This window comes from Sphaeramia orbicularis, chromosome 8 (assembly GCF_902148855.1).
Source record: "Sphaeramia orbicularis chromosome 8, fSphaOr1.1, whole genome shotgun sequence".
Classification (NCBI taxonomy): Eukaryota; Metazoa; Chordata; class Actinopteri; order Kurtiformes; family Apogonidae; genus Sphaeramia; species Sphaeramia orbicularis.
This window is the reverse complement of record NC_043964.1, coordinates 51029818-51054597: the sequence shown is the minus strand read 5'-3', so window position 1 is coordinate 51054597 and position 24780 is coordinate 51029818. Positions and strand designations below refer to the sequence as shown.

At 35.3% G+C, this 24780-nt stretch overlaps 1 protein-coding gene across 6 annotated transcripts in view; it reads left to right on the top strand.

Annotated features, from left to right (window-relative positions):
• Positions 1–24780, top strand: part of rbfox1 (RNA binding fox-1 homolog 1) — a 268652-nt gene that overhangs the window by 215739 nt on the left and 28133 nt on the right. For all 6 annotated transcript variants that reach the window (XR_003936026.1, XM_030140969.1, XM_030140968.1 and 3 more), the window contains one exon: positions 16860–16924. Coding sequence is in view for 5 of the 6 variants with exons in the window: in XM_030140969.1 (XP_029996829.1) it covers positions 16860–16924 (65 nt within the window). In the remaining variant the exon portion in view is untranslated. The remainder of the gene's footprint in view (positions 1–16859; positions 16925–24780) is intronic.

Sequence of the window (24780 nt, the reverse complement as noted above, 5' to 3'; positions counted from 1 at the left end):
ACCAAGAAATTATGTGGAAAAATAAGGCAGAAAAAGGTGCTCATCCACTGAAAATATTTGATTTGTGATGTAAATATACAGAAATTTTAAAGAACATCTCACTCAAGACATGGACAAAATTAGCCCCTGAATAATCCACTCAGAGTTCAGCTTTTCATCATACAGCTCTATATGTGTTTGGTATAGAATAAAGGAACAGGTCAACCTTTTGAACCTCTGTCCTTTTCCCAGAGGTCTAACAGCAGTAGAAGTGTAAAGCTGATACACATGGATTAGACTTTATTTCTAAGGAAACATTAGTTGCTTTTCCATTGACCCTCTAATTGCATGAATATAACTCGCGCATAAAATTTGCCTAATGGAAAAACGACAATTTCACCAAAACTCGTTTTTTGATGAACAATTTTTGCGCTTGCTAGAGGTGGTTTTTTATGTGTAGTGAAATTGGTATATTGCACATAACTGCAAAGGAAAGACCTTTTTGCGCAACTAGAGTCACGTGAACTAACAGAAATGGACGCTGATGGATGTTACAAGTGAAGAAGAGTCTTAAAACAAACATAGTGCAGTATGTGTGGACACACCAAGAAACTGAATCATTTTAGAATTTAGTACGGGATAAAGTACGATAGAGTATAGAATACTATATATGTGTAAATCTACGTGATATTTATGTTCGTCGCCATGTTTATGGAATGACTTCTCATGACATTTTGCGATAATAAATAAGCAAATCATTGCATTTGTGATTTAATGGAAAAACTGACATACACACTAATGTTTTTATGACATTTAGTAAATATCGGTAAAGTTTTGCGCATATGTCCAATGGAAAAGCAGCTGTTGTCTAGTTTCAGTGTTTAACAAGTGGCTGAAGCACAACTTGAACTGCATTGTCTAAACATGACTGTTTCCTAAACCTGGTGGACGTCATGAGGCTTCATCGTTAAAACACATTACTAATTAATTAGAATCAGTTTCTCAATCAAACAATAATAGAAGTGGTGGAAATATCCAAGTCCACTGGTTTCTGATGTGATATATAAACATATGTATAATCTGAACAGACAAATAAGATAAAAATAAATACCTTAACCTATTAAGACCCTACTTTTGTGGCAGTTCCCAAATGATTTTTTTTTTCTACTCTGTGATTTATCACCATTTATTACAAGATTATCCTTTGTATTTAGCGTATTTTTCAGTGAAAATTAAGTATTTTCCTCAATTTATTTCACTGATCATGTAGATGTTCAGTAAAGCTCTGATTAAAGTTTAGGCTTATTATATCAGAAACAAAGAAAACTGAAGAAAAAGTTTTTTTTTTTGTTCTGTAACGATATTACCTGAACATAAACCCAGTGTGTCCATCCACTGTCACTGATCCAACTCCATGGGTTTTACTGGTGAATCAATGTTGTAGAAGATGACAGTGTTTCCACAGTAACTACAGCCTCTGAACGTCCAAATGGGTCATATCTGATGACCATGAAAGATGACAAACTGTATTTTACACCATTTAACTCCACATATCCATGGGTTTAGTGGTTCAGAGGCTGTTAAACATTTTAGGTCAGTATTTGGTTGTGGTTACCAGTGGCAGCCTTAACAAATGCAAAGAAAAGAAAATAGAAAATTCCATCCTGGAGAAGCGACTACTGTTAGGCCTCATCCTATGCCCTTTCTCTTATAAACGTAACAAATTAAGTACAGAACAAATTATCCCAGATTTGTGCATCTTGCTAGTTAAATCCTCCCACCTTTATGTCTGCAGCAAAACATGGGGTAATGACATATGAATATAGTTTGGTTTGGTGTGACATTTTTCTCTATATTTAACCATCCTTAAGTGATTTATCACCATTTATTGTAATATTATTTTCTGTATTTTGTGTTTTTTTTTCAGTGAAAATCTGGTATTTTCCTACATTTAATTGACTAATCATTTAAATGTTCATAAAAGTTTAGAGTAGAGTTGAGGATTATTATATCAAAAATAGAGAAAACTGAAGAAAAAGTGACTTTTTCAGTAAAATCTCTCATTAACTAAACATAAACCCAGTCTATCCACTGTCACTGATCCAACTCCATGGGTTTTACTGGTGAATCAGTGTTGTAGAAGATGACGGTGTTTCCACGGTAACTACAGCCTCTGAACATCCAAATGGGTCATATCTGATGACCATGAAAAGATGACAAACTGTATTTTACACCAATTAATTCAACATATCCATGGGTTTAGTGGTTCAGAAGCTGTTAAACATTTTAGGTCAGTAATTGGTTTTGGTTACCAGCCTTAACAAATGCAAAGAAAAGAAAACAGAAAATTCCATCCTCTGCCACTTTCTATGATTGTAATCTGAACCCTCTCATAAAGTGTTCCATAATGTTCCAGAGACACTGAAACACCTCAACACCTTCCAAAGCACTTCATTAGCAACGCTACAACGTACTTTACATCAAATTCAATCAATTAGATTTTTATTTATATAACGCCAAATCATAATACAACTTATCTCATGACACTTTGCATACAGAGTTGGTCGAATCCAGACTCTTAAGCCAATTTACAGTCACCAACAGAATCCTCATCACATGAAAAGAAGAAAAAAAAACATATAATTACATACAATTATACTCAGATGTACTTGGTAGAATCAGCAAGAAATGAACAGATGTCAAGGCTAAGTGGCAGAAGTATTTTAAAGGGTACCTGAAGGGAATTTTCATTGCTAGTTGTTTCAAAAGATCACCTGTAATACTAGCAGTTCCATCCTTTGACATTCAAGCCCGTTGTTGAGTACTAAGTCGCTGCTCCGTCAGTCGGACACGGTCAGCGACACGTTGCCTCCTTCACAGGCTGTTCCAGCACCGGTACTGACCCAGACTCATTGAGATGGGCTGAGATGGACTGGGTACTGACCCACGTAGCAGACTCCGGTCTAAGATGACACATTATCGCCCAGTGCTGGGTCGCATCCCTCCGACAATGACAGTGTGAAGCTTACAGCTGCACAAAACAACAAACACATGCTTTACACTCAATCTGGCTCGTTGTGCCCGTTCACATGCACACCAATACTCTGATTATTATGCAATATCTGAAGTTATCAAATTATTCAAGTGATCATGTAAACAGGAAAATCTGATGTTATTTGATTATGACAAATCGGATTAATACACATAGATTTCTCCCCAATGCTCTAATGTCTTCATGCATGCATACAAGTTAATCTGATCTGTGGATGCGTAAAAAAATCTATATAAATGGAAGTTACGCAGCAACAATGTGAGCCTAAGGAAAAAAGTAAACAATGACATGAAATGAAGGATAGCGGCAACATGTGACCTGTTCTGTAGTCTTTGTCAAGGGATGATTTGAGTCTCCAGACGACATGAGTCACGCATGCACAGAAGCATTTATCTCTGCTGGACATCTTTAACGATTCGCTTTAGCGACCTCGCTAGGACAAATCGCTGTTGTATGAGTCAAATTATGTAAAAGTACAGAGACTGTACCTTCAAGAAGTATCTTTCTAGCGATCAGAAGTGATTTCTAGAGTCAATTTATACGCCTACTTTCGGTTTCTTTCACAGCTGAGAGCCTATCTAGCTGAAAAACATTTTGATCTAAGTCTGGAGGAAACTACAGGGTGGGGAAGCAAAATTTACAATATTTTGAGGCAGGGATTGAAAGACAGTGTATGACCAGTTAGTTTATTGAAAGTCATGAGAATTTATTTGCCACAAGAAAATTGACATAATAGAAAGTGTTTTTATTCTATGTGTCCTCCTTCTTTCTCAATAACTGCCTTCACACGCTTCCTGAAACTTGCGCAAGTGTTCCTCAAATATTGGGGTGACAACTTCTCCCATTCTTCTTTAATAGTATCTTCCAGACTTTCTCGTAATAGTTTTGCTCATAGTCATTCTCTTCTTTCCATTATAAACAGTCTTTATGGACACTCCAACTATTTTTGAAATCTCCTTTGGTGTGACGAGTGCATTCAGCAAATCACACACTCTTTGACGTTTTCCTGATTACTCATATGGGCAAAAGTTTCTGAAAAGGTATGGATAATAGTGTTAGGTATGATTATGACATCAATATATGTTTGGTTTCAAAACAATTAACATAGTGCCTGCTGAGAAAAAACAACTAAATGTTTATTGTAAATTTTGCTTCCCCACCCTGTAAGTGGTGGAGAGTAATCGTGACTCTATGCCAATGATGCGATCTTTGCGAGGTTGCTGTAGCAAGTCACAAGAGATGGTCGACAGAAAAAAAAGGCCTCTACACATGCGCGACTCATATCGTCCAGAGACTCAAATCATCCCTGGACGGTCTTATTAGCTCCTCCCACATTAGGACAGCTAACGCTGACACCGTAGGCGTTGCCATGGTCAATGAGACAAAACCGAATGTTTTGAAAATAACAGGAAGTGTACATCTTATGTCATAACATACGTACGTACCACAAAATAAATCAAATAATTGACTGAAACATGTAAACCAGGGTTTTTCGATTATTGTATTTCTGATGTGCATGTAAACGCATCACATCTGATTACGGCAATTAATGGATTACTCTGAGTTTTTGGATTTTTATGGTCATTTAAACTCACTGACTGCTGCATGTTTACTCACACTCATCACCTGGAATCATCAAGGATATGTTACTTTTGGCTGGCGATGGCTGCTTCCCATGGGTTCTGCCCCCGCCCATAATAAAAAAGTCTAGTATGGTGCATTTATGGTGATTTTTTTACTGAATTTGCATCTCTCTTGCTTATAAATAAAACACAAAGCACAATTAATTAGGTAAACATGACCAGTGCAGGTAGACGTTAAATAAGTGAATCCAATGTAAACCACCACTGTTTTACCAGAACTCATTTAAGCCAAGTTCTTAGATTTCTGTTACTCTAACAAACCACCATCCCTCTAGTCATAAATGTGGAGCGAGCAGCATCTTATCGGGGTGCCTCAGGCCTCACATTATAAAAGAAGAGCAACTCTGTAATGTGTTCTGGAGCAAGTGACTATTTTTGACCAAAAAATGTTCTAACCAAATAAAAAATACTAACAGAAAAAAAATGCCTAAATCACCAAATCGAGGACATTCCTTTTTGATCCACAAACATTCTAAATGCATCCAGTTTGGTTGAAATATATTAAAGGTGGGGTCTGAGATGTTTTTCTGGAGCATTTGTTACTATATTCCTTAAAATCCCCTTCACACCCTGATTACAACTAATTAATTAAATGCTCAAACACACAAATTAAAAAAACAGTCACCTGTGGAACGGACAGGACTGAAAAAACACCATCCAATCATTTTGAGCACTCACTCAAAATGATTGAACGGTGATATGTCTATCAAACTCAACTGCCATTCACCCCTCCCCCCTTCCCCGCTCTGCGTGTACCCCTCTTCGAGCATGAATCGCGTGTTCCCAGAGGATGCACTTGTACAGGAAGTGAAGCCAGAACCTTCTTATATTAACTATGTTAGGATGGAAAGTTCACCTGCAAATTGTTTAGTCGCTAACATAAATCAGTAGTAAATGTAACATTAGTCACATAGGTGTGAACTGCGGCTGTTCTGGAAGAGTGGGGGTGTTAGAGGAAACTCAATGCGGTATGCATGGATACGTGAGCTGGAGGCTCAGCCCGTGTAGGAGACGGAGCTGTGGCTGGACCCGGTCCGGACCACATACAGAGTGGAGCCCAACCCGGGTCTGGAGCAGCAGCCGGCAAATTGTTGCTGTGCAGCGCTCGTGAACCCCCGGGAACAAGCATTGCGCGTGCCACTACTCTGGAGGCGTGGCTTCGGAGGGACGTCTGAAGAAAGGGGTTTGGACTTTTGAACTGAGTATTTTCAAAATGTAGCGAGCTCGAACCGTTTTTCTAAGATCTCAGACCCCACCTTTAACTGTAAATGAGTTCCCCCAGTAATATTTGGTTTATCATATTAGTACAGAGTATACAGTCCAGGTCCATGTACCCAGAAAAGAAACCAAACAAAAAGAAAAAACTGAGTTAAGGTTTAGCCGTGTCATCCTGCTCCACTAAAAGTACCCTTTATTATACTTTACTAGTCTTTAGACTGTATGATTCTTTCAGTTTGGTTATTTCTGTCCCTAAACTTTAGAGTAATATTACACTTCAAATAGAATTTTTTAAAAAATATTTTCAACTAAAACAACATATTTTGTGAGATTTGGTTTCAAATTGCTTAAATGCCAACAGCCAAAAAAAATGCCGTTCTGCATTTTCAGAATCATTCCCATAAATATATAAATTCTATAAATGTTTCTGGCTCATTTGAGGTTTAACATACAGATGATATGGCACCATTTATTTATTTATTTTATTTTCAAATTCTGATGTTCTATTCAAAAATCTATCAGCTGTAGGAGGTGGCCCTGTGTTCGAGTGAAACCCTAAAGCCCTGTTCAGATTTATGATAAAATGTTTTAGCCCCTCAAAAGCAATGATTGCAATATTGTCATGTGACCTTTCTCAGATTGACGTAAACTGGCTGATGCCATTACCTATGAGTCAAATCACAAGTGGCTGCTTTTAGACTGTAGTGTGTGTGTTTTTTTTTATTATTTATGGGCTGTAAGTCACCTGTTACTACAGAGTCCAGTGTTCTCGTCAGTTGTTTACCTGTAAATCCTATTTCAGTTGTCAGTATTTTCTCTACTTATTGCGGTGACACCAGCTCTTAACCACAGAATGATTTGCAGGATTGGATGGGAGAAATTCTTGACCCTCTAGTTCTTGGTGTCCAGTATTTTCATACCGCACAAAAACACGTACCTTGTGACTAAAAGTGTTATTTCAATTAAGAGTAAGTCAGTGAGTGGTGCAGTGTTATTGACTAATTGTGAGCCCATAGTGGGACAAATTAAACTGCATGACCTCCTTGTCAGAGGTAAACATGTACTTTGGCAGCAGTAAACATACCTGGAGTCATGTCATACAAAGTAGCCAAAGGGTTGTAGAAAGTCCCAAATGTCTCAATGAGTTTTCACCATCATTATGAAAATTGTTAGCAACTGCCGTCAAACAGATCCAACCTATACAGAATGTTTATGCTGCATTCAGGTGTTTTTCCCAAAGCGGTGAAAAACAAGAACCATAAGTTCAGTGGTGTTTGTTGTCTTTTAAAAAGTGTTTCTTAATTTAAGAACCTCAGAAGTTATGGGTCCAATCCCAATTCACCCCTTGGCCCCTCCCCCTTACCCCTACCCCTTGACCCTTGCACTTGGCACTACCCCTTGAAACGGAGTTGTAAGGGGCAGCAGTTGAAACACTCCCCTATGAAATGGTCCAACCCTTCAAGACCTGCTACGTCATCAGCAGTCGTCGATGCCGCTATAAACAGATGTGATAATTTTGTTCCCGAAAGTATTCTCCATGCCGTCAGCAGCTGTTCCATGGGCTTTGGTCATCTTTTTGCAGCTATCCACTATAAAGTGCAGAAATGCGATCTACAACACATTAAAACGGCATTAAATGGACGATCAAATGATGAAGTTGTTTACAAAGAAAATACGTACATTTTGTGTGTTTCTTTCGTCACACTACTGCACTTTTTTGCTGTGTTTACCTCTATCTTGCCAATGATTTGAACAGAATTATGGGAGATTTCTCATACCCCTCCATTTGTAGTATGGTCCTGAAAAAAATCTCCGTTTCGAGAGCCAAACAGCCCTCCCCCTTAGCCTTTCCCCTCCGACTCACCCCTACCCCTACACGTGAATGCCCAAAATGAAGGGGTAGGGCCAAGGGGTGAATTGGGATTGGGCCACGGTGTCCCCCTGCTTTCTTGTTCAACTATCAGCAGTTGTAGTCCTAATTCGAAATCTTCATCATAATCTTAACATTTTCAAGACTTTATTTATTTATTTATTTTATTTATTTATTTATTTTAGTGGTGGGCAGCAATTAAAATTTTTAATCGCGATTAATCGCATGGCTTTCTGCGATTAATTGCGATTAATCACATAGTTGTTGGGGGGGGGGGGGGGGGGGGACGCATCAACAGCATGTATTGCCTTTCAGTGATATTCCAGACTGGAAGTACTCCGGTGATAAAAAATAATTGCACGTCAGTGCTTCCAAACAACTGTGTCCTTCTCAACCCCACCATCTGAAGACATTTAAAATGAAAATGTCCATGGAAAAAACCACTACTTTTACACATGTGTATGTCCCCACCAGTGTATTTACAGTTGTGAGTGATTGGCAGGAGTCTTAAGCCCACTAATCAGTACTAATACTAACTAGAAGCACTCGGAGAGCGCAGACCTCCGCCAAGGCTGATCAGTGGCCCCCCCCGTGGGTCCCCCCACACCAAGGAGGTTATGTTTTTGCCAGGGTTTGTTTGTTTGTTTGTCTGTTTGTTTGTCTGTCCATTAGTGTGCAACATAACTCAAAAAGTTATGGACAGATTTTGATGAAATTTTCAGGGTTTGTTGGAAATGGGCCCCCCCACCCCTGATCACCACCAAAATTGAATCATTTCTTCCTTATCCCATTTCCAACAAACCCTGAAAATTTCATCAAAATCTGTCCATAACTTTTTGAGTTAGGTTGCACACTAACGGACAGACAAACAGACAGACAAACAAACAAACAAACCCTGGCAAAAACATAACCTCCTTGGCGGAGGTAATAAACCCATTACTATGTGATGTTCAGTTGTTCAAAGCAAGCAAAAGGGGCCCTGAAGTGGTCAGAATAAGTTGCACTAACGTATGTTTTGTCCTTTCCGTGTTACCGTAGTCAGTTCGGACATAGAACTAACAGACATGTTTCTTTCACTCTTGTTTGTATGGCCCCAAAAACGTTTGCCTGTGAGTATTTTATGTTCAGTTGTTGTAAGAATGAATAGTATCAAATATCTCTGATGTGAGCCTTTGTTGCTGAATAAAAAGACGTTGTAAATCTTTAATTAAACTGTAAATGCTAATCGTTAGCATGTCTATGGATTTTCCCATTCAAGTTAGCATCGAGATAAAATGACTGCTAATACAACACTCACATTGTAAATGAGTAAAGGTTAGTTCAAAGGCTGACATATGAGACCTAAACACAGCCAATGAATTTACATAAACTTAACATGAGCCTGCAGAAAGAATTAGCAACCCATCCCCGACTGCTAGCATAAACAAATTAACATCAGCATTACTTGTAAAGTTCGCCGGTTTTCTCCTCTCAGCTGCACATACACACAGCACCGGTGTGTGGACCGGCAAAATAAAAGCATGAGTTGCAAAATAAGAGTCCATATGTATAAATCAACTAAGACTTGCTTGAAAGGCAGAACAATAATAAAACGGCGTTAACGTGAGATAAAAAAAATTGTCGGCGTTATTTAATGAATGCGTTAACGCGGTAATAACGCGTTAACTTCCCACCCCTTATTTATTTATTTATTTATTTATTTATTTATTTATTTGCACATCATCAAACACCAAAAACAACAACATTCAAACAAGTAGCATCATTGTGCAGGAGAGGCTTATATGAATACCTCCCCAGAAATGAACAATACACAAGAAAAAAAGAATTAAAAATACAATATAACTGAATTAATAAACTACAGTAAAAACAATAAAAATGCAAATCACATTACAAATCATCAAATACAAATCAAATGATACACAGCCTTACATTTTTTTCATGAATTAAAGTCCTTTTCAGATGCTTTTTAAACAATGATAAAGAAGATATCAATTGAAGTCCAGGTCGTAGATTATTCCACAGATTTGGTCCACGATATTTCAAAGAATACTGACAGGCAGAAGTTCGGCAGTACGGAAGATAAAATTTGCTTGAATATTTTGTAGGAAACTTAATTGAAAATGGTTGTAATAAAACATTTCACACCATGCATTTAACCAACTGTCTAGTAGCTTTTAATATGAACATTTGGCAGAAAAAAAAAGTCATTTCACTGGAGTTTCACTTCTGTTGCAAGATAAATTAATTCTATTTCCACTGATAGAAACATGTAAGTGAATATGTATTTTGTAGTGGGCTGAATTTACCACATTAGGTATAAATGCTGGTGGAACATTTATTCCTTCACAAAGACTTTTTTTTTTCCCTGACTTGTTTTTAAAGTCCTCATAAGTGACTGTCAACAAATGTCCCTATAATGTAAGTTATATATATGTTGACACACACACAGACGTACACACACTGATGCACACAAAGCTGTAGGGTGTCCATTAGTCACTCAGTAAGGAGTGACAGACTCCAGTGGCTGGTGACTAACACAGGCCAACCTGTTCATCTTCCTGCCACGGCCCGTCGTCACACGCTCTAAGTATCACTTACTCGCCTCCACAGTTTATAGTGGTAATAATACATCTCACATGTCAAGACAGACGCACTGTCTCAGTCATAGAGCATGGAAGGGTGGAAGGTGAAATGATGGGAGAAGTGCTGAACTTGTCACAGAGCCCAGAACACAGAAAAATGGCTTTGGTTTTATGATGAATTAAAGGAGGAATGTGTGAGGACTTTCACCTGAACTGCTGTAGAACCGGTGTTCAGGGTGAGGTTCCAGTCATATGTACAGGATCATAGAATATGGATGGTTTAAAAGTAGACTGAGGCGGGGGGGGCGGCGGGGTGGACATGACAGATTCATGGGGCCCAGCATTCCCAGGGGGCCCAGTGGTTATAGGTTAGAAGTGAAAAGGTATTTTTCCTGTTTTTTTTTTTGTTTTTCCCACTAAATTTTTTTTCAGTTTTTGTTTTTTTCACAAAATTATTTTCCTGGTTGCCCCCCCACTAAATTTTTTCCAGTCTTTTTCTCTTTTTTTGCCCAGTAAATATTTTTCCTGTTTTTTTTTTCCCACTAAATTTTTTTCCTGGGTTTTTTTCCCCCCACCAATTTTTTTCCTGCCCCCCACCCAGCTATTTTTTTCCTGTTTTTTTTTTCCCCAATAATTTTTTTCCTGTTTTTTTCCCTACTAATTTTTTTTCCTTTTTTTCCCCACACTAAATTATTTTCCTGCCCCCCCCCATCAATTTGTTTTCCTGCCCTCACACCCCACTGTTTTTTTCCCTGTTTTTTTTTTCCCACTAAATTTTTTTCCCTTTTTTTTTTTTTTTTTTTTTTTTTCAACTAAATTTTTCCCTGTTTTTTTTTTCCCCACTAAATTTTTTTCCTGGGTTTTTTTTTTCCATTAATTTTTTTTCCTGGGTTTTTTCCCTACTAAATTTTTTTCTTGTTTTTTCCCCGACTAAATTATTTTCCTGTTTTTTTTCCTGTCCCCCACACCCCACTATTTTTTTTCATTTTTTTTCCCACTAAAATTTTTTCGTGTTTTTTTTTTTTTCAACTAAATTTTTTTCCTGTTTTTTTTTTTAAACTAATTTTTTTTCCTTTTTTTTTTGCCCACTAAATTTTTCTCCTGGGTTTTTTTTCCCATTAATTTTTTTTCTTGGTTTTTTTTCCCTACTAAATTTTTTTCTTGTTTTTAACCCCCACTAAATTATTTTCCTGTTTTTTTTTTCCTGGCCCCACACCCCACTATTTTTTTTCCTTTTTTTCCCACTAAAATGTTTTCCTGTTTTTTTTTTTTTTTTTTTTTTTCAACTGAATTTTTTCCTGTTTTGTTTTTTTTAATTTGCCCTCTAACATTTTTTTCCTGGGTTGTCCTGGGTTCACCCCCCCCCCCCGACACACACACACACACACACACACACAACACATTTACAGATACTCTTATTTTATGAAGGGCCCAACATTAATTTTTCATGGGGCCCACAATTGCCCCTGAAAGTCTACACGTACCGATCACCATCTGAACGGCTGGAATCAGATGCACATTCGTCTAAATGTAGTGTGGAAACTGTAAAAGCCAGTCCTCCTGTTCAGTCACAATAACTGATGCGTAACACAGAAGGAATCTGTGTTTCATTTGTCCATAAGCACCACTGGTTTTGTTTTTTTTGGGTTTTTTTTTTCTTGGTTTGAAACATTGCAGTAAAGTGCCTACACCATCTGCGATGACTTGTCTAATTAATAACCTCATCCTCATTTATAAAATGGTGCATGAAGAGAATCACCCAGATATGAAACAGAACCATCTGTATTTTCAACCTGATCGACGTCTCTGACTTAAATCCATTATTTATAATAAATGGTTGATTGATGAATTTTAACCCATAAAGACCCAAACATTCACCTTTAACCGAAACCGTCTACTGATAAAAAATGTTTAATAACTGCTGATCCACTAATCCTATCAATACATGTAAATAATTGGTGTAAAATACAGTTCTTCATCTTTTCAGGGTCATCAGATATGACCCATTTGGACATTCAGAGGCTCCGTAGTTACCATGGAAACACCGTTATCTTCTACAACATTGATTCACCATTAAAACCCATGGAGTTGGATCAATGACAGTGGATAGACACACTAGGTTTATGTTCAGTTATTGATATGTTTTGTTGAGAAAAGTCACTATTTCCTCAGTTTTCTCTGTGTTTGAAGTCATAACCCTTAACTTTAATCCAAGCTTTTATGAACATCTGCATGATAAGTCAATTTTATTTTGGAAAATACCCGATTTTCACTGAAAAAAAAACACAAAATACAGAGGATGATTTTACAACAAATTTTGAAAAATAAATGGAGAAAGGAAAAAATCTTTTAGGAACTGCTACAAAAGTACCACTGGGTCTTCATGGGTTAATAGCAAGTAAGAAACAGGAGGTTTGTCAGTGGACTTCACAGACCAGGTGACACATGTTGATCCATTTAAGATATGAAAATGAAGCTTTAATGAGCTTCAATGAAGTACTAATTTACTACCCCGAAGCTAGTTTTTAAACGCTTCTTTATAATTACAAAACCTAATAAATAATGTAAACTAGTCCAGTATTTAGTGTATTTGTAGATCCACTGTGATCTGTCAGTTGTAACATACATGTGTAAATGATCAACTGAGAAAAAATAGGGTTAAAAATGCACTTATTTTTCTTAAGACGTTTCAGGTTGTTGTTCAGGAAACTTTGTATACGTAAACATTTTCATAATGTAATGTTACTTTTTTCACTGTTACTATTTTACTAGTCCGGCCCATTTGAGATCATATTGGTCCGAATGTGGAACCTGAATTAAGATGAGTTTGACAGCCCTGATCTACTGGATCACCAGATTATTTTTCAATGACATGTTAAACACAGGAACAAGAAGAGGATCAGTGTATACACATTAGCCTGCATTCTATTCTATTCTATTCTATTCTATTCTATTCTATTCTATTCTATTCTATTCTATTCTATTCTATTCTATTCACATGGGTCAACACACTAGTAGAATAGAATAGAATAGAATAGAATAGAATAGAATAGAATAGAATAGAATAGAATAGAATAGAATGCAGGCTAATATGCTATTCTATTCTATTCTATTCTGTTCTATTATATTCTACTCACATGGGTCAACACACTAGTAGAACAGAATAGAATAGAATAGAATAGAATAGAATAGAATAGAATAGAATAGAATAGAATAGAATGCAGGCTAATATGCTATTCTATTCTGTCCTATTCTATTCACATGGGTCAACACACTAGTAGAATAGAATAAAATAAAATAGAATAGAATAGAATAGAATAGAATAGAATAGAATAGAATAGAATAGAATAGAATAGAATAGAATGCAGGCTAATATGCTATTCTATTCTATTCTATCCTATCCTATTCTATTCACATGGGTCAACACACTAGTAGAATAGAATAAAATAAAATAGAATAGAATAGAATAGAATAGAATAGAATAGAATAGAATAGAATGCAGGCCAATATGCTATTCTATTCTATCCTATTCTATTCACATGGGTCAACACACTAGTAGAATAGAATAAAATAAAATAGAATAGAATAGAATAGAATGCAGGCTAATATGCTATTCTATTCTATCCTATCCTATTCTATTCACATGGGTCAACACACTAGTAGAATAGAATAAAATAAAATAGAATAGAATAGAATAGAATAGAATAGAATAGAATAGAATGCAGGCTAATATGCTATTCTGTTCTATCCTATCCTATTCTATTCACATGGGTCAACACACTAGTAGAATAGAATAAAATAAAATAGAATAGAATAGAATAGAATAGAATAGAATAGAATAGAATAGAATAGAATAGAATGCAGGCTAATATGCTATTCTGTTCTATCCTATCCTATTCTATTCACATGGGTCAACACACTAGTAGAATAGAATAAAATAAAATAGAATAGAATAGAATAGAATAGAATGCAGGCTAATATGCTATTCTATTCTATCCTATCCTATTCTATTCACATGGGTCAACACACTAGTAGAATAGAATAAAATAAAATAGAATAGAATAGAATAGAATGCAGGCTAATATGCTATTCTATTCTATTCTATCCTATCCTATTCTATTCACATGGGTCAACACACTAGTAGAATAGAATAAAATAAAATAGAATAGAATAGAATAGAATAGAATAGAATAGAATAGAATAGAATAGAATAGAATAGAATAGAATAGAATAGAATGCAGGCCAATATGCTATTCTATTCTATCCTATTCTATTCACATGGGTCAACACACTAGTAGAATAGAATAAAATAAAATAGAATAGAATAGAATAGAATGCAGGCTAATATGCTATTCTATTCTATCCTATCCTATTCTATTCACATGGGTCAACACACTAGTAGAATAGAATAAAATAAAATAGAATAGAATAGAATAGAATAGAATAGAATAGAATAGAATAGAATAGAATAGAATGCAGGCTAATATGCTATTCTGTTCTATCCTATCCTATTCTATTCACATGGGTCAACACACTAGTAGAATAGAATAAAATAAAATAGAATAGAATAGAATAGAATAGAATAGAATAGAATAGAATGCAGGCTAATATGCTATTCTGTTCTATCCTATCCTATTCTATTCACATGGGTCAACACACTAGTAGAATAGAATAAAATAAAATAGAATAGAATAGAATAGAATGCAGGCTAATATGCTATTCTATTCTATTCTATTCTATTCTATTCTATTCTATTCTATTCTATTCTATTCTATTCTATTCTATTCTACTAGTGTGTTGACCCATGGGGATCCACAGGTTCTAGATGTGGTAGTTTTTATGCTGTTGTGTATTTGTGCATGTTGTACCGCATTTGTCCAGCAGTCACCACCAAAGCGTTCTGGACATAACAACATGATTGTAAGGCGACTGTATTCCAGAATGACTAATGTCTCCCAAAATATTGGTCTTATTAACTTGCTGTTTTCGCTAGTCTGTTCATTGACAAAAAATACATAAGCATGACAAACTACAGCAGTCAGCTCTGTACAGATTTAGTGTCAATCCCCAGACACACACATGCACACAGAAGCCACTTGGCTTTTATAACATAGATGCCAACATTTGAGATCACAAATGCAAAAGTATCTGATGTAGTTTAGATTGTTTCAGCCACATGTTCAAAACAGAAATTAAAACATGGTTCCTTTCAAATGGCGTCTAATACATATGATATTCATTTAATGGACATTAATTCAACTTCCACAAGGAAACCGTGCACTGCCGTAGATGAAAAGCTGAATTCAGCGCAGTGGGATTCTTTGCAGGGCTTACTGCATCCACTCACTGAGCTTTTTCACATTTGTTAATTGTGTGTGCTTTTACACTCACATTAAAAATCCCTTTGTTTGTTTTTGTTTTTATTTTTTTGTAGCCATCTGTTATTATTTTATACACATATTCAATCAATCAGTCAAATTTTATTTATATAGCGCCAAATCATAACAAAAGTTATCTCATGACACTTTACATATCGAAACCAGACTCTAAGCCAGTTGAGCTACTGTATATCTTATGACAAATCCTTATTATTTAACCAAAGCATCACAAGTGTCACTTTTTCTTACATTTAACTCAGTGGTTCTCAGTCTTACTCTGTGGGGCCCCCCTTTGGAGGGCGAAAAATCTCCACAACCCCAACAACATTGTAATTATAACTTTTATTGAAAGAAACATCAATATCGTAACAATACTTTTTGCTTTTCCTTGAATAATTTGTTGTGCAAATGAAAAATAACTCAGATTTTTGCTTGAACAGTATAAATAAACTGAACCAGACTGCTCCCTCAGACAATATTTGTCCAAATAAAAATAGGAAATGGGCAATTATCTTACAACTATGACAATAAAGTTACTTTTTTTAGAACAAACAAATTTTGGTGACAAAGATGAACATTTGACCAATATCAACGGATCAGTGAGCCCGTTTCCATTGCACATCTCAGAACTTTAAAGTACAAACTGTGCAAAAACAGAACCATTGCACATGTTTCTTTTCCAGTCCAGTCCTTGTCCATTGTCCAAACCTTAACTCTTGGTCTAGTCTAGTGACAGATCACCGTGGCAGTAGATTGGTTTGGTGTTCATCCCTAAATTGAGTCCAGGATGTTCCAATGCTACAACATTAGTTCCACCTGATACATATTCTAACCTGAAGAAAAAAACACCCAGGAGTGATCCCATGACCCCCCTGGAAAGCCTTCATGTCTCCCCTAGGGGGCCCACCCCACAGTTTGAGAAACACTGATTTAGCCTGAACTGCAGATCAAACACTGAACTGGGAACACGTTAATAAACTGGGGCTGATTATTGGTTTCATGTATTTTTCTGTAAATGTAGACGTCATCAGTGCATATGTGGTTCTCATGTTAGGTTTATTAGACTGTATCATGTGGGGTTTTCAGATGAATCCGAGTGTGTTGTGGACTTAATGCTGTGTGTTCATGTGTGTGCAGGGTGGTTACGCTGCCTACAGATATGCCCAGCCTACTGCTGCCACAACTGCTGCATACAGTGACAGGTAAGACACACAAGATGAGCAAGATGAACTGGTGTGATTAAAGATGATGACATTTAAGATAACAAGTTTAATGCAATGATGTTTATCCCAATATAAAACTTTATCATGACATTTGGGCGAAGTCAAGAGAAGGTTAACATCTGGTCAAAAAAATTTAATTACAATAATCTACACCAAACTTGTATATATGGATAGGTAATTACTTATATTTTCAGGAAAATGTATTTTGAAATGAGAAAAAAAAATGTGTTTGGAGTTTTCTGAGTGTGAAGGTTTGGAAAGTGACAGTTTTGTGCCGTCATTCTGTTTTCATTTTATAAACTCTCATAAATAAACTACTTTTATTCCAAATACATTGATATTTGACTATTATATTAATTAGGTCTAAATGTATATATCTACACAAAATACATTTGAATGTGAAGTTAATATTATTTGTATGTTGTAAATATTGTAAAAAAAAAAAAAAAAAAAAAAGTATATGTAGGAAGGAAGATGTGTTTTGAAATGAGGGGAAAAAAAATAGTGAAAAAACATTTGAGGACTTTTATGAGTGTGAATGTTTAGAAAGTGACACAGTTTTGTGCTGTCATTCTGGTTTCATTTTATAGACTCTTATTAATAAACTACATTTATTCCAAATACATTGATATTTGACTATTAGATTAATTATGTCTAAATTATATTATAAATTATATTCTGAACAGGGTTTAAAATTAATAAATGCATATATCTCTTCAAAATACATTTGAATATAATATTATTATTTGTATGTTATAAATATTGTAAAAAAAAAAAAAAAAAAAAAAAAAAAAGTATATGTAGGAAGGAAAATGTATTTTGAAATGAGGAAAAAAATAGTGAAAAAACATTTGAGGACTTTTATGAGTGTGATAGTTTGGAAAGTGACACAGTTTTGTGCTGTCATTCTGGGTTCATTTTATAAACTCTTATTAATAAACTACATTTATTCCAAATACATTGATATTTGACTATTATGTTAAATATGTCCAAATTATATTAGAAATTATATTCTAAACACAGTGTTTAAAATTAATAAATGCATATATCTATGCAAAATACATTTGAATATAATGTTAATATTATTTGTATGTTGTAAATATTGTAAAAAAAAAAAAAAAAAAAAAAAAAAGTATATGTAGGAAGGAAGATGTATTTTGAAATAAGGAAAAAAAATAGTGAAAAAACCTTTGAGGACTTTTATGAGTGTGAATGTTTGGAAAGTGACACTGTTTTGTGCTGTCATTCTGGGTTCATTTTATAAACACTTATAAATAAACTACATTTATTCCAAATACATTGATATTTGAATATTATATTAATTATGTCTAAATTATATTATAAATTATATTCTGAACAGTGTTTAAAATTAATAAATGCATATATCTCTTCAAAATACATATGAATATAATATTATTATTTGTATGTTGTAAATATTGTAAAAAAAAAAAAAAAAAATTATACTGATAATTGAATTAAAAATATTTATTTTGCTATTTACTTTTGTTGTCCATCCGTGACGCTGCCATTTTTCTAAACTCTTTCTATTTAGGTATGATACAATATTTTTTTCCTCTAACTAATTATTAGGCTGTAAAATAGAGGGTTTAAGGTTTACACTGAATACATTTGAGGATGAAAAAATCAGAGGAACTTGACTTTGGAGTACTTTGTAATTCTTGCAAAAAATAGATGTACATTTTTTGTCCATCCATGATGCAGTAGTTTTTGATATTTTTCATTTAAAAATATTTGAAACTTAATTTTGCCCTTTGAGTCTGTTTAAGATGGCATTTAGACCTTTACAATTATGTGTAATATTTGTCTTAAACTTGTCTGGTTCAACAGTTATGAATCAAACAGTAGTGGAAGGCCCTTGACCACGCCCATTAGTCATTATTATTTGTATCCCAGACCCCTGTTAGAAAAGAAACATCTGAATTCAACGTGTCCACATACTTTTGTCCGTTTGTGTCTTCTGTTGTATATTTAGCAATGATTACACTGAAATGTTTTTGTTTGTCTCTGTTCATGTGGAAACATTGTGTTAAATGTAAATCGGATTAGGCCAAATAAGTCTGAACTTCAGCCTAAACCCTTTCAGTCACATTGTATATGCGACAAATGGATATGTCGTTTTTTGTTGTTTAAAGTAATTTACGACCGAATAAACTACTACTGCTAATACTGAGGCTGTTATGCTATGAGGCTAACGATATATGTAAGAATGGCTCTGAAGTAACACCTTTTTGAGAAAGTGCAACAAAGTTCACAAACCAAACCAAATGCACTGGACTGAACTGCACTGAGGAGTGGAAAGTTTTAAGTGTGTGCAGAAATTGAGTCCAAGTGCCTTATGTATAAATGATCAAAACGCACCACAGAGCCATACCATAGTTTTGACTTAAAAATTAATAGAGTTGAATTAGTGGTTTCTAGGGCTGAAATAATATTCTGTGGTGTTTTATCTCCCATATGCCCTTCTCCGTTGTTATTAATAATAGATGTATTCATAACACAATGAATAATTTGTGTTAAATTAGTAAGCACTTGTGTGTAATTTTAGTTTATAATTGCATGGAACTTGCACGTCTGTCCTTCGTTATTTATTATTCATAGTCCAACTCACATTTCCCAACTTGACACTTTTTTTTTTAATTGCAAGTTTGGAAAGAATTAACAATCTTGGATAGCTGAAATACCATCCTTCTAATTCATGAAAATGATGGGAGGCTATTAGAGAGAGGCCTTTGGCTCCATACAATAGAGCAGCCATTATTTGAACACAGAATAGGTACACAGGTTTGCATGAGTGGAGGCCTTTATGCTTATGAAGGATGACACTGCTTACATTTGCCAAAGGAGAATTAAGGAGGGCTGAGATAAGGAGGAAGAAGATCCATCTGACAACCTCTGGGCTTTTTTTTTGTTCCAGAATGTTTAATCCAAACTGAAACACGGGCAAAAGCAAGAGTCTTACATAACTTGGCCTTTTAGCATCTAGTGCACAGGTGTCAAACGTACAGCCCGCGGGCCAAAACCGGCCCGCCAAAGGGTCCAATCTGGTGTTCTGTCGAGTTGAGCTGCTCCGTCGAAGTAAGCTACCAGTAGCTTATATCGACAGCGACGTCTATCGATTGACGCTACCCCGTCAGAACATGCTACCCTATGTTTCGACACGCCTATTTGAAAATGAAACTAGAAGCACTCGGAGAGCGCAGACCTCCGCCAAGGCTGATCAGTGGCCCCCACCCCCGATCACCACCAAAATTGAATCATTTCTTCCTTATCCCATTTCCAACAAACCCTGAAAATTTCATCCAAATCTGTTCATAACTTTTTGAGTTATGTTGCACACTAACGGACAGACAAACAAACAGACAGACAAACAAACAAACAAACAAACAAACAAACCCTGGAAAAAACAGAACCTCCTTGGCGGAGGTAATAATGCTTCTACTGTAGAAAAACACCAGTATTTATTTATTCATGTGAATATGGGTAGAGGAAGCTCATTTCGACAGGCTTATAACTTCTATCAAATAAAGCTCCCACTACAGGTAACACATTTATACAGGCTTATAACTTCTATTAAATAAAGCTCCTACTATAGAAACACCATTATTTATGTTATTATCATCTCACTTCAGTATTCTACGTCTATCCTTTGTGCACGTGTAATTGCTTACAGGAACTGTTAACAGATGTAGTCAGTTAAATGGTAGGCTACCATTATTGGCGTCTGTTGAACTAACTTAAACAATAATCTAAACGCCATTAAAACCCACCTGACCCACGTACTTAACGCTATATCATACAATGAGAACTTCCTTACGCTATTATCATCTAACGTCAATATTCTACGTCTGTCTTTCGTGCACATAATGGCTTCCATGCTTACTGCTCAAAAGGCACTATTAAAGAAATATACTTACAAAATATGACTCACTTCTGCCTGGGGGAGCACAAATCGATGGGCATTTAAACTGTGCAAACGCTTAGGGGCATGCACATGCTCACTAGCGCTCGGTAGCTCAACTCGACAGGGAGGGTGGCTCGACAGGACACCGGTCCATGGGATGAATTTGTGAAATGGATGCTTTTATGAAACTGGGTTTATTTTGGTATCTGGCACTTTTCCAGTTTTTTAGACCCAGTAACAAAAGAGAAATGTAGATGTATTTCCCCCCAGGATGGACCTAATGATGAGCTCAGAAAAAATTATACTCTTGCTCTGAGCTATCCCAAAATTAATGAATTTTTAATCAAATATTGGGGCCAAAATAGGACCAAAATTGGGACATGAAAAAGTACCTAGGTGTCAGTGCATTAGATGTGAAAACATGTCTTTAAATGGTCTTATATAGACTGTAAATAAAGACACTGTGTTAAATGTGTCGATCCTAGTGGTTTTTCTGATCCACACGTGGGTTTTCATGAATCTCAGTCTCATTCCAGGTTTTGTATGTAACCCATGGTGTCCACTTGTGTTGCATGTGGAACCTGCCCATTTAAACGCATATCCAATCCAATCCCAATCCAACTTTATTTGTAAGGCACTTTAAAACAACACTTTAAAACAACCACATATAAATCACAAATAAATCGCAATTACGTATAAATCACAAATGATTTTGCTACAGCGGTCATTTTTGTGAAACTCTCTGCCTTGCATAATTAGTTTAATTCCCAAAATGTACTTGTGAGAAAATAAAAAGATATTTAAAAAAAATAATAGTGTAATTTTTTTGTCCTTTTAACCGTGTTACATTCAGATTTTTATATTAAATATAACTAGCGGCATTGTACCCGTACGCCCTCCTGTGCTGCAACATCGATCACACATCGAGTGGACATCGGACAGACACAGAACGTGATTATATAGTAGGATGAAAAATAATATAAAAATGTGTTTTATCTGAAAAATAGTTTCTCTTTTATCTCAGTAAATATTCGTTTTTTTAAATAGACCCAAAGTTTTTCCAGACTTGGTTCATAACATTAGTCTACGTCTGGTTTGGGTTTTTATCCCCCATGTCCTGTTTTTAGGACCAGTTTCATAGAAGAACCCAAACGCAAAAATTACACTGAAGGTATTAACAATCAAGGATGTACAAATCATTTTAGTTCAGGCCCCACATACAAACCAATATGATCTCATTTGGATCATATCAGTAAAATCCTTTCATAATAACCTATAAATAATGGAAACCCCATATTTTGTCTTATAGTTTAAAAAAGTAAAATTACAGGAAAATATTTACATTTACAAACTATCCCTTCACAAAAATCTGAATAATCTGAACAATATGAACAACCTGAAATGTCTTAAGAGAAGTGTCATTTTGTCAATATTCTGTCTGTTATTAAATGTTTAGTGTATTTGTAGATCCACTGTGATCTGTAAGTTGTAACATACATGTGCAAATGATCAGCTGAGGAATAATGTGGTTAAAAATGCACTTAGTTTTCTTAAAACATTTCACGTTGTTGTTCAGGAAACTTTTTATATGTAAACAGTTTTGTTATGTAATGTTACTTTTTTCACTGTTATTTTACTAGTCCGGCTCACTTCAGATCATATTGGGCTGAATGTGGAACTGAACTAAAATGAGTTTGACAGCCCTGATCTACTGGATCACCAGATTATTTTTCAATGACATGTTAAACACAGGAACAAGAAGAGGTTCAGTGTATACACATTGGCCTGCATTCTATTCTATTTTGTTCTATTCTATTCTATTCTATTCTATTCTATTCTATTCTATTCTATTCTATTCTATTCTATTCTGTTCTATTCTATTCTATTCTGTTCTGTTCTGTTCTATTCTGTTCTCTGTTCTATTCTATTCTGTTCTATTCTGTTCTATTCTATTCTGTTCTGTTCTATTCTGTTCTATTCTGTTCTCTGTTCTATTCTGTTCTGTTCTATTCTATTCTGTTCTATTCTATTCTATTCTGTTCTGTTTTATTCTGTTCTATTCTGTTCTATTCTATTCTGTTCTGTTTTATTCTGTTCTATTCTGTTCTGTTCTATTCTGTTCTATTCTATTCTATTCTATTCTGTTCTGTTTTATTCTGTTCTATTCTATTCTGTTCTATTCTAGTCTATTTTGTTTTATTTTATAAGGTAGTTTTTAAATATTTCTTTATATTTACAAAAACTAAATAAATGTAAAAACTAGCGCGTTGACTAGTGTTGATCCACAGGTTCTAGATGTGGTAGTTTTTATGCTGCTGTGTATTTGTGTATGTTGTACCGCATTTGTCCAGCAGTCACCACCAAAGTGTTCTGGCCATAGCAATGTGATTGTAAGGCTATTGTATTCCAAAAATTACTAATATCTCCCAAAATATCGGTCCTATCAACCTGCCGTTTTCACTAGTCTGTTCCTTGACCAAAAATACATAAGTATGACAAACTGCAACAGTCAGCTCTGTTACGGATTTAGTGTGAGTCCTGAGACACACACACACACACACACTCAGATGCCACTTGGCTTTTATAATATAGATTCTATTCTATTCTATTCTATTCTTAGTGTTAGGGTAACATGAAAAGACTGAATGTTAAAGGTGCCCTGCCACACGTATTTCATTACTTTTGTGGTAATGTCTGAAGTTCTACCATGGACTCTGTAACATTTTTTGTGTTAAAAATACCTTAGTTACCAAGTTTCCATCCATTCTAACGTGGTATGGAAAACCTGCTGGAAGATTCAGCTCGATTTGCACCAGTTTTCATGAATATTCAACATGCTAACCTGCTTGAGTCTGATTGGTTAACAGCAAACCAATGAGAGCCTGGCTTTTCAGTATCCTTTATCCTGCACAACAAGTAGAGGAAGTGGTGGAAACTGAAAATGAAACTTAACATGTTTTGAACGTCAGACTCCCGGCTTCTATGGTGGACCTTACATGGAATTTTCACAACTTCTAACCTGTATCCACTGGGCCCCCCCCACTACTGGACCCCATGAATTTGTCATGTTTACCGCCACCTTTACCAGCTTGTTGTATAGGAAAACTGTCAAAGAGGTAGACTAATTCTGTGGGCGTGGCCTCATGAACAGTAATGAGCTCAGGCATTAACACTCTCTGATTGGCCTGATTTTGCTGCTTATTTTTTTCAGTGTCAACAGCAGACAGAGGAGGTAGAGGTTCGTTTTCAAATGTACTACATAACACAAACACCTATGGGCCGAACATATTTAACCCTTTCATGCATGACTTATGAGAACCTTTAGACAAGATTTTTTTTCTTGAGTGTTTTTATTCCCCCTTAGGCATGAAAAAAACAATGTGATTGATTTTTTTTTTTTTTTTTTTTTAATGGAGTTACAACAATATCCATGCATTTAATTTTTGATGTAAAGAAACGTGTGTTCAAAACCCAGTATTATAAAGTATGGAATAGAATTAGGGCCACTGGAAAAAAATACAATAAAGTAGGGTCCAATATGTATTTCTTAATATTATTATGAGAAAAAATAGTCACAATTCTGAAATTAAAGTCAGAATTCTGAGAAAAAAAGTCAGAATTCTGAGAAAAAAAGTCAGAATTCAGAGAAAGAAGTTAGAATTCTGAGATTAACGTCAGAATTCTGAGTTTAAAGTCAGAATTCTGAGATGAAAGTCAGAATTCTGAGGAAAAAGTCAGAATTCTGAATAAAAATAAGTCAGAATTCTGAGAAAATTTTCAGAATTCTGAGATGAAAGTCAGAATTCTGGGGGAAAAAAAGTAAGAATTCTGAGATTAAAGTCAGAATTCTGGGAAAAAAAGAAAAAGTGCGAATTCAGAGTTTTTTCAGAATTATAATAAAAAAATATATATT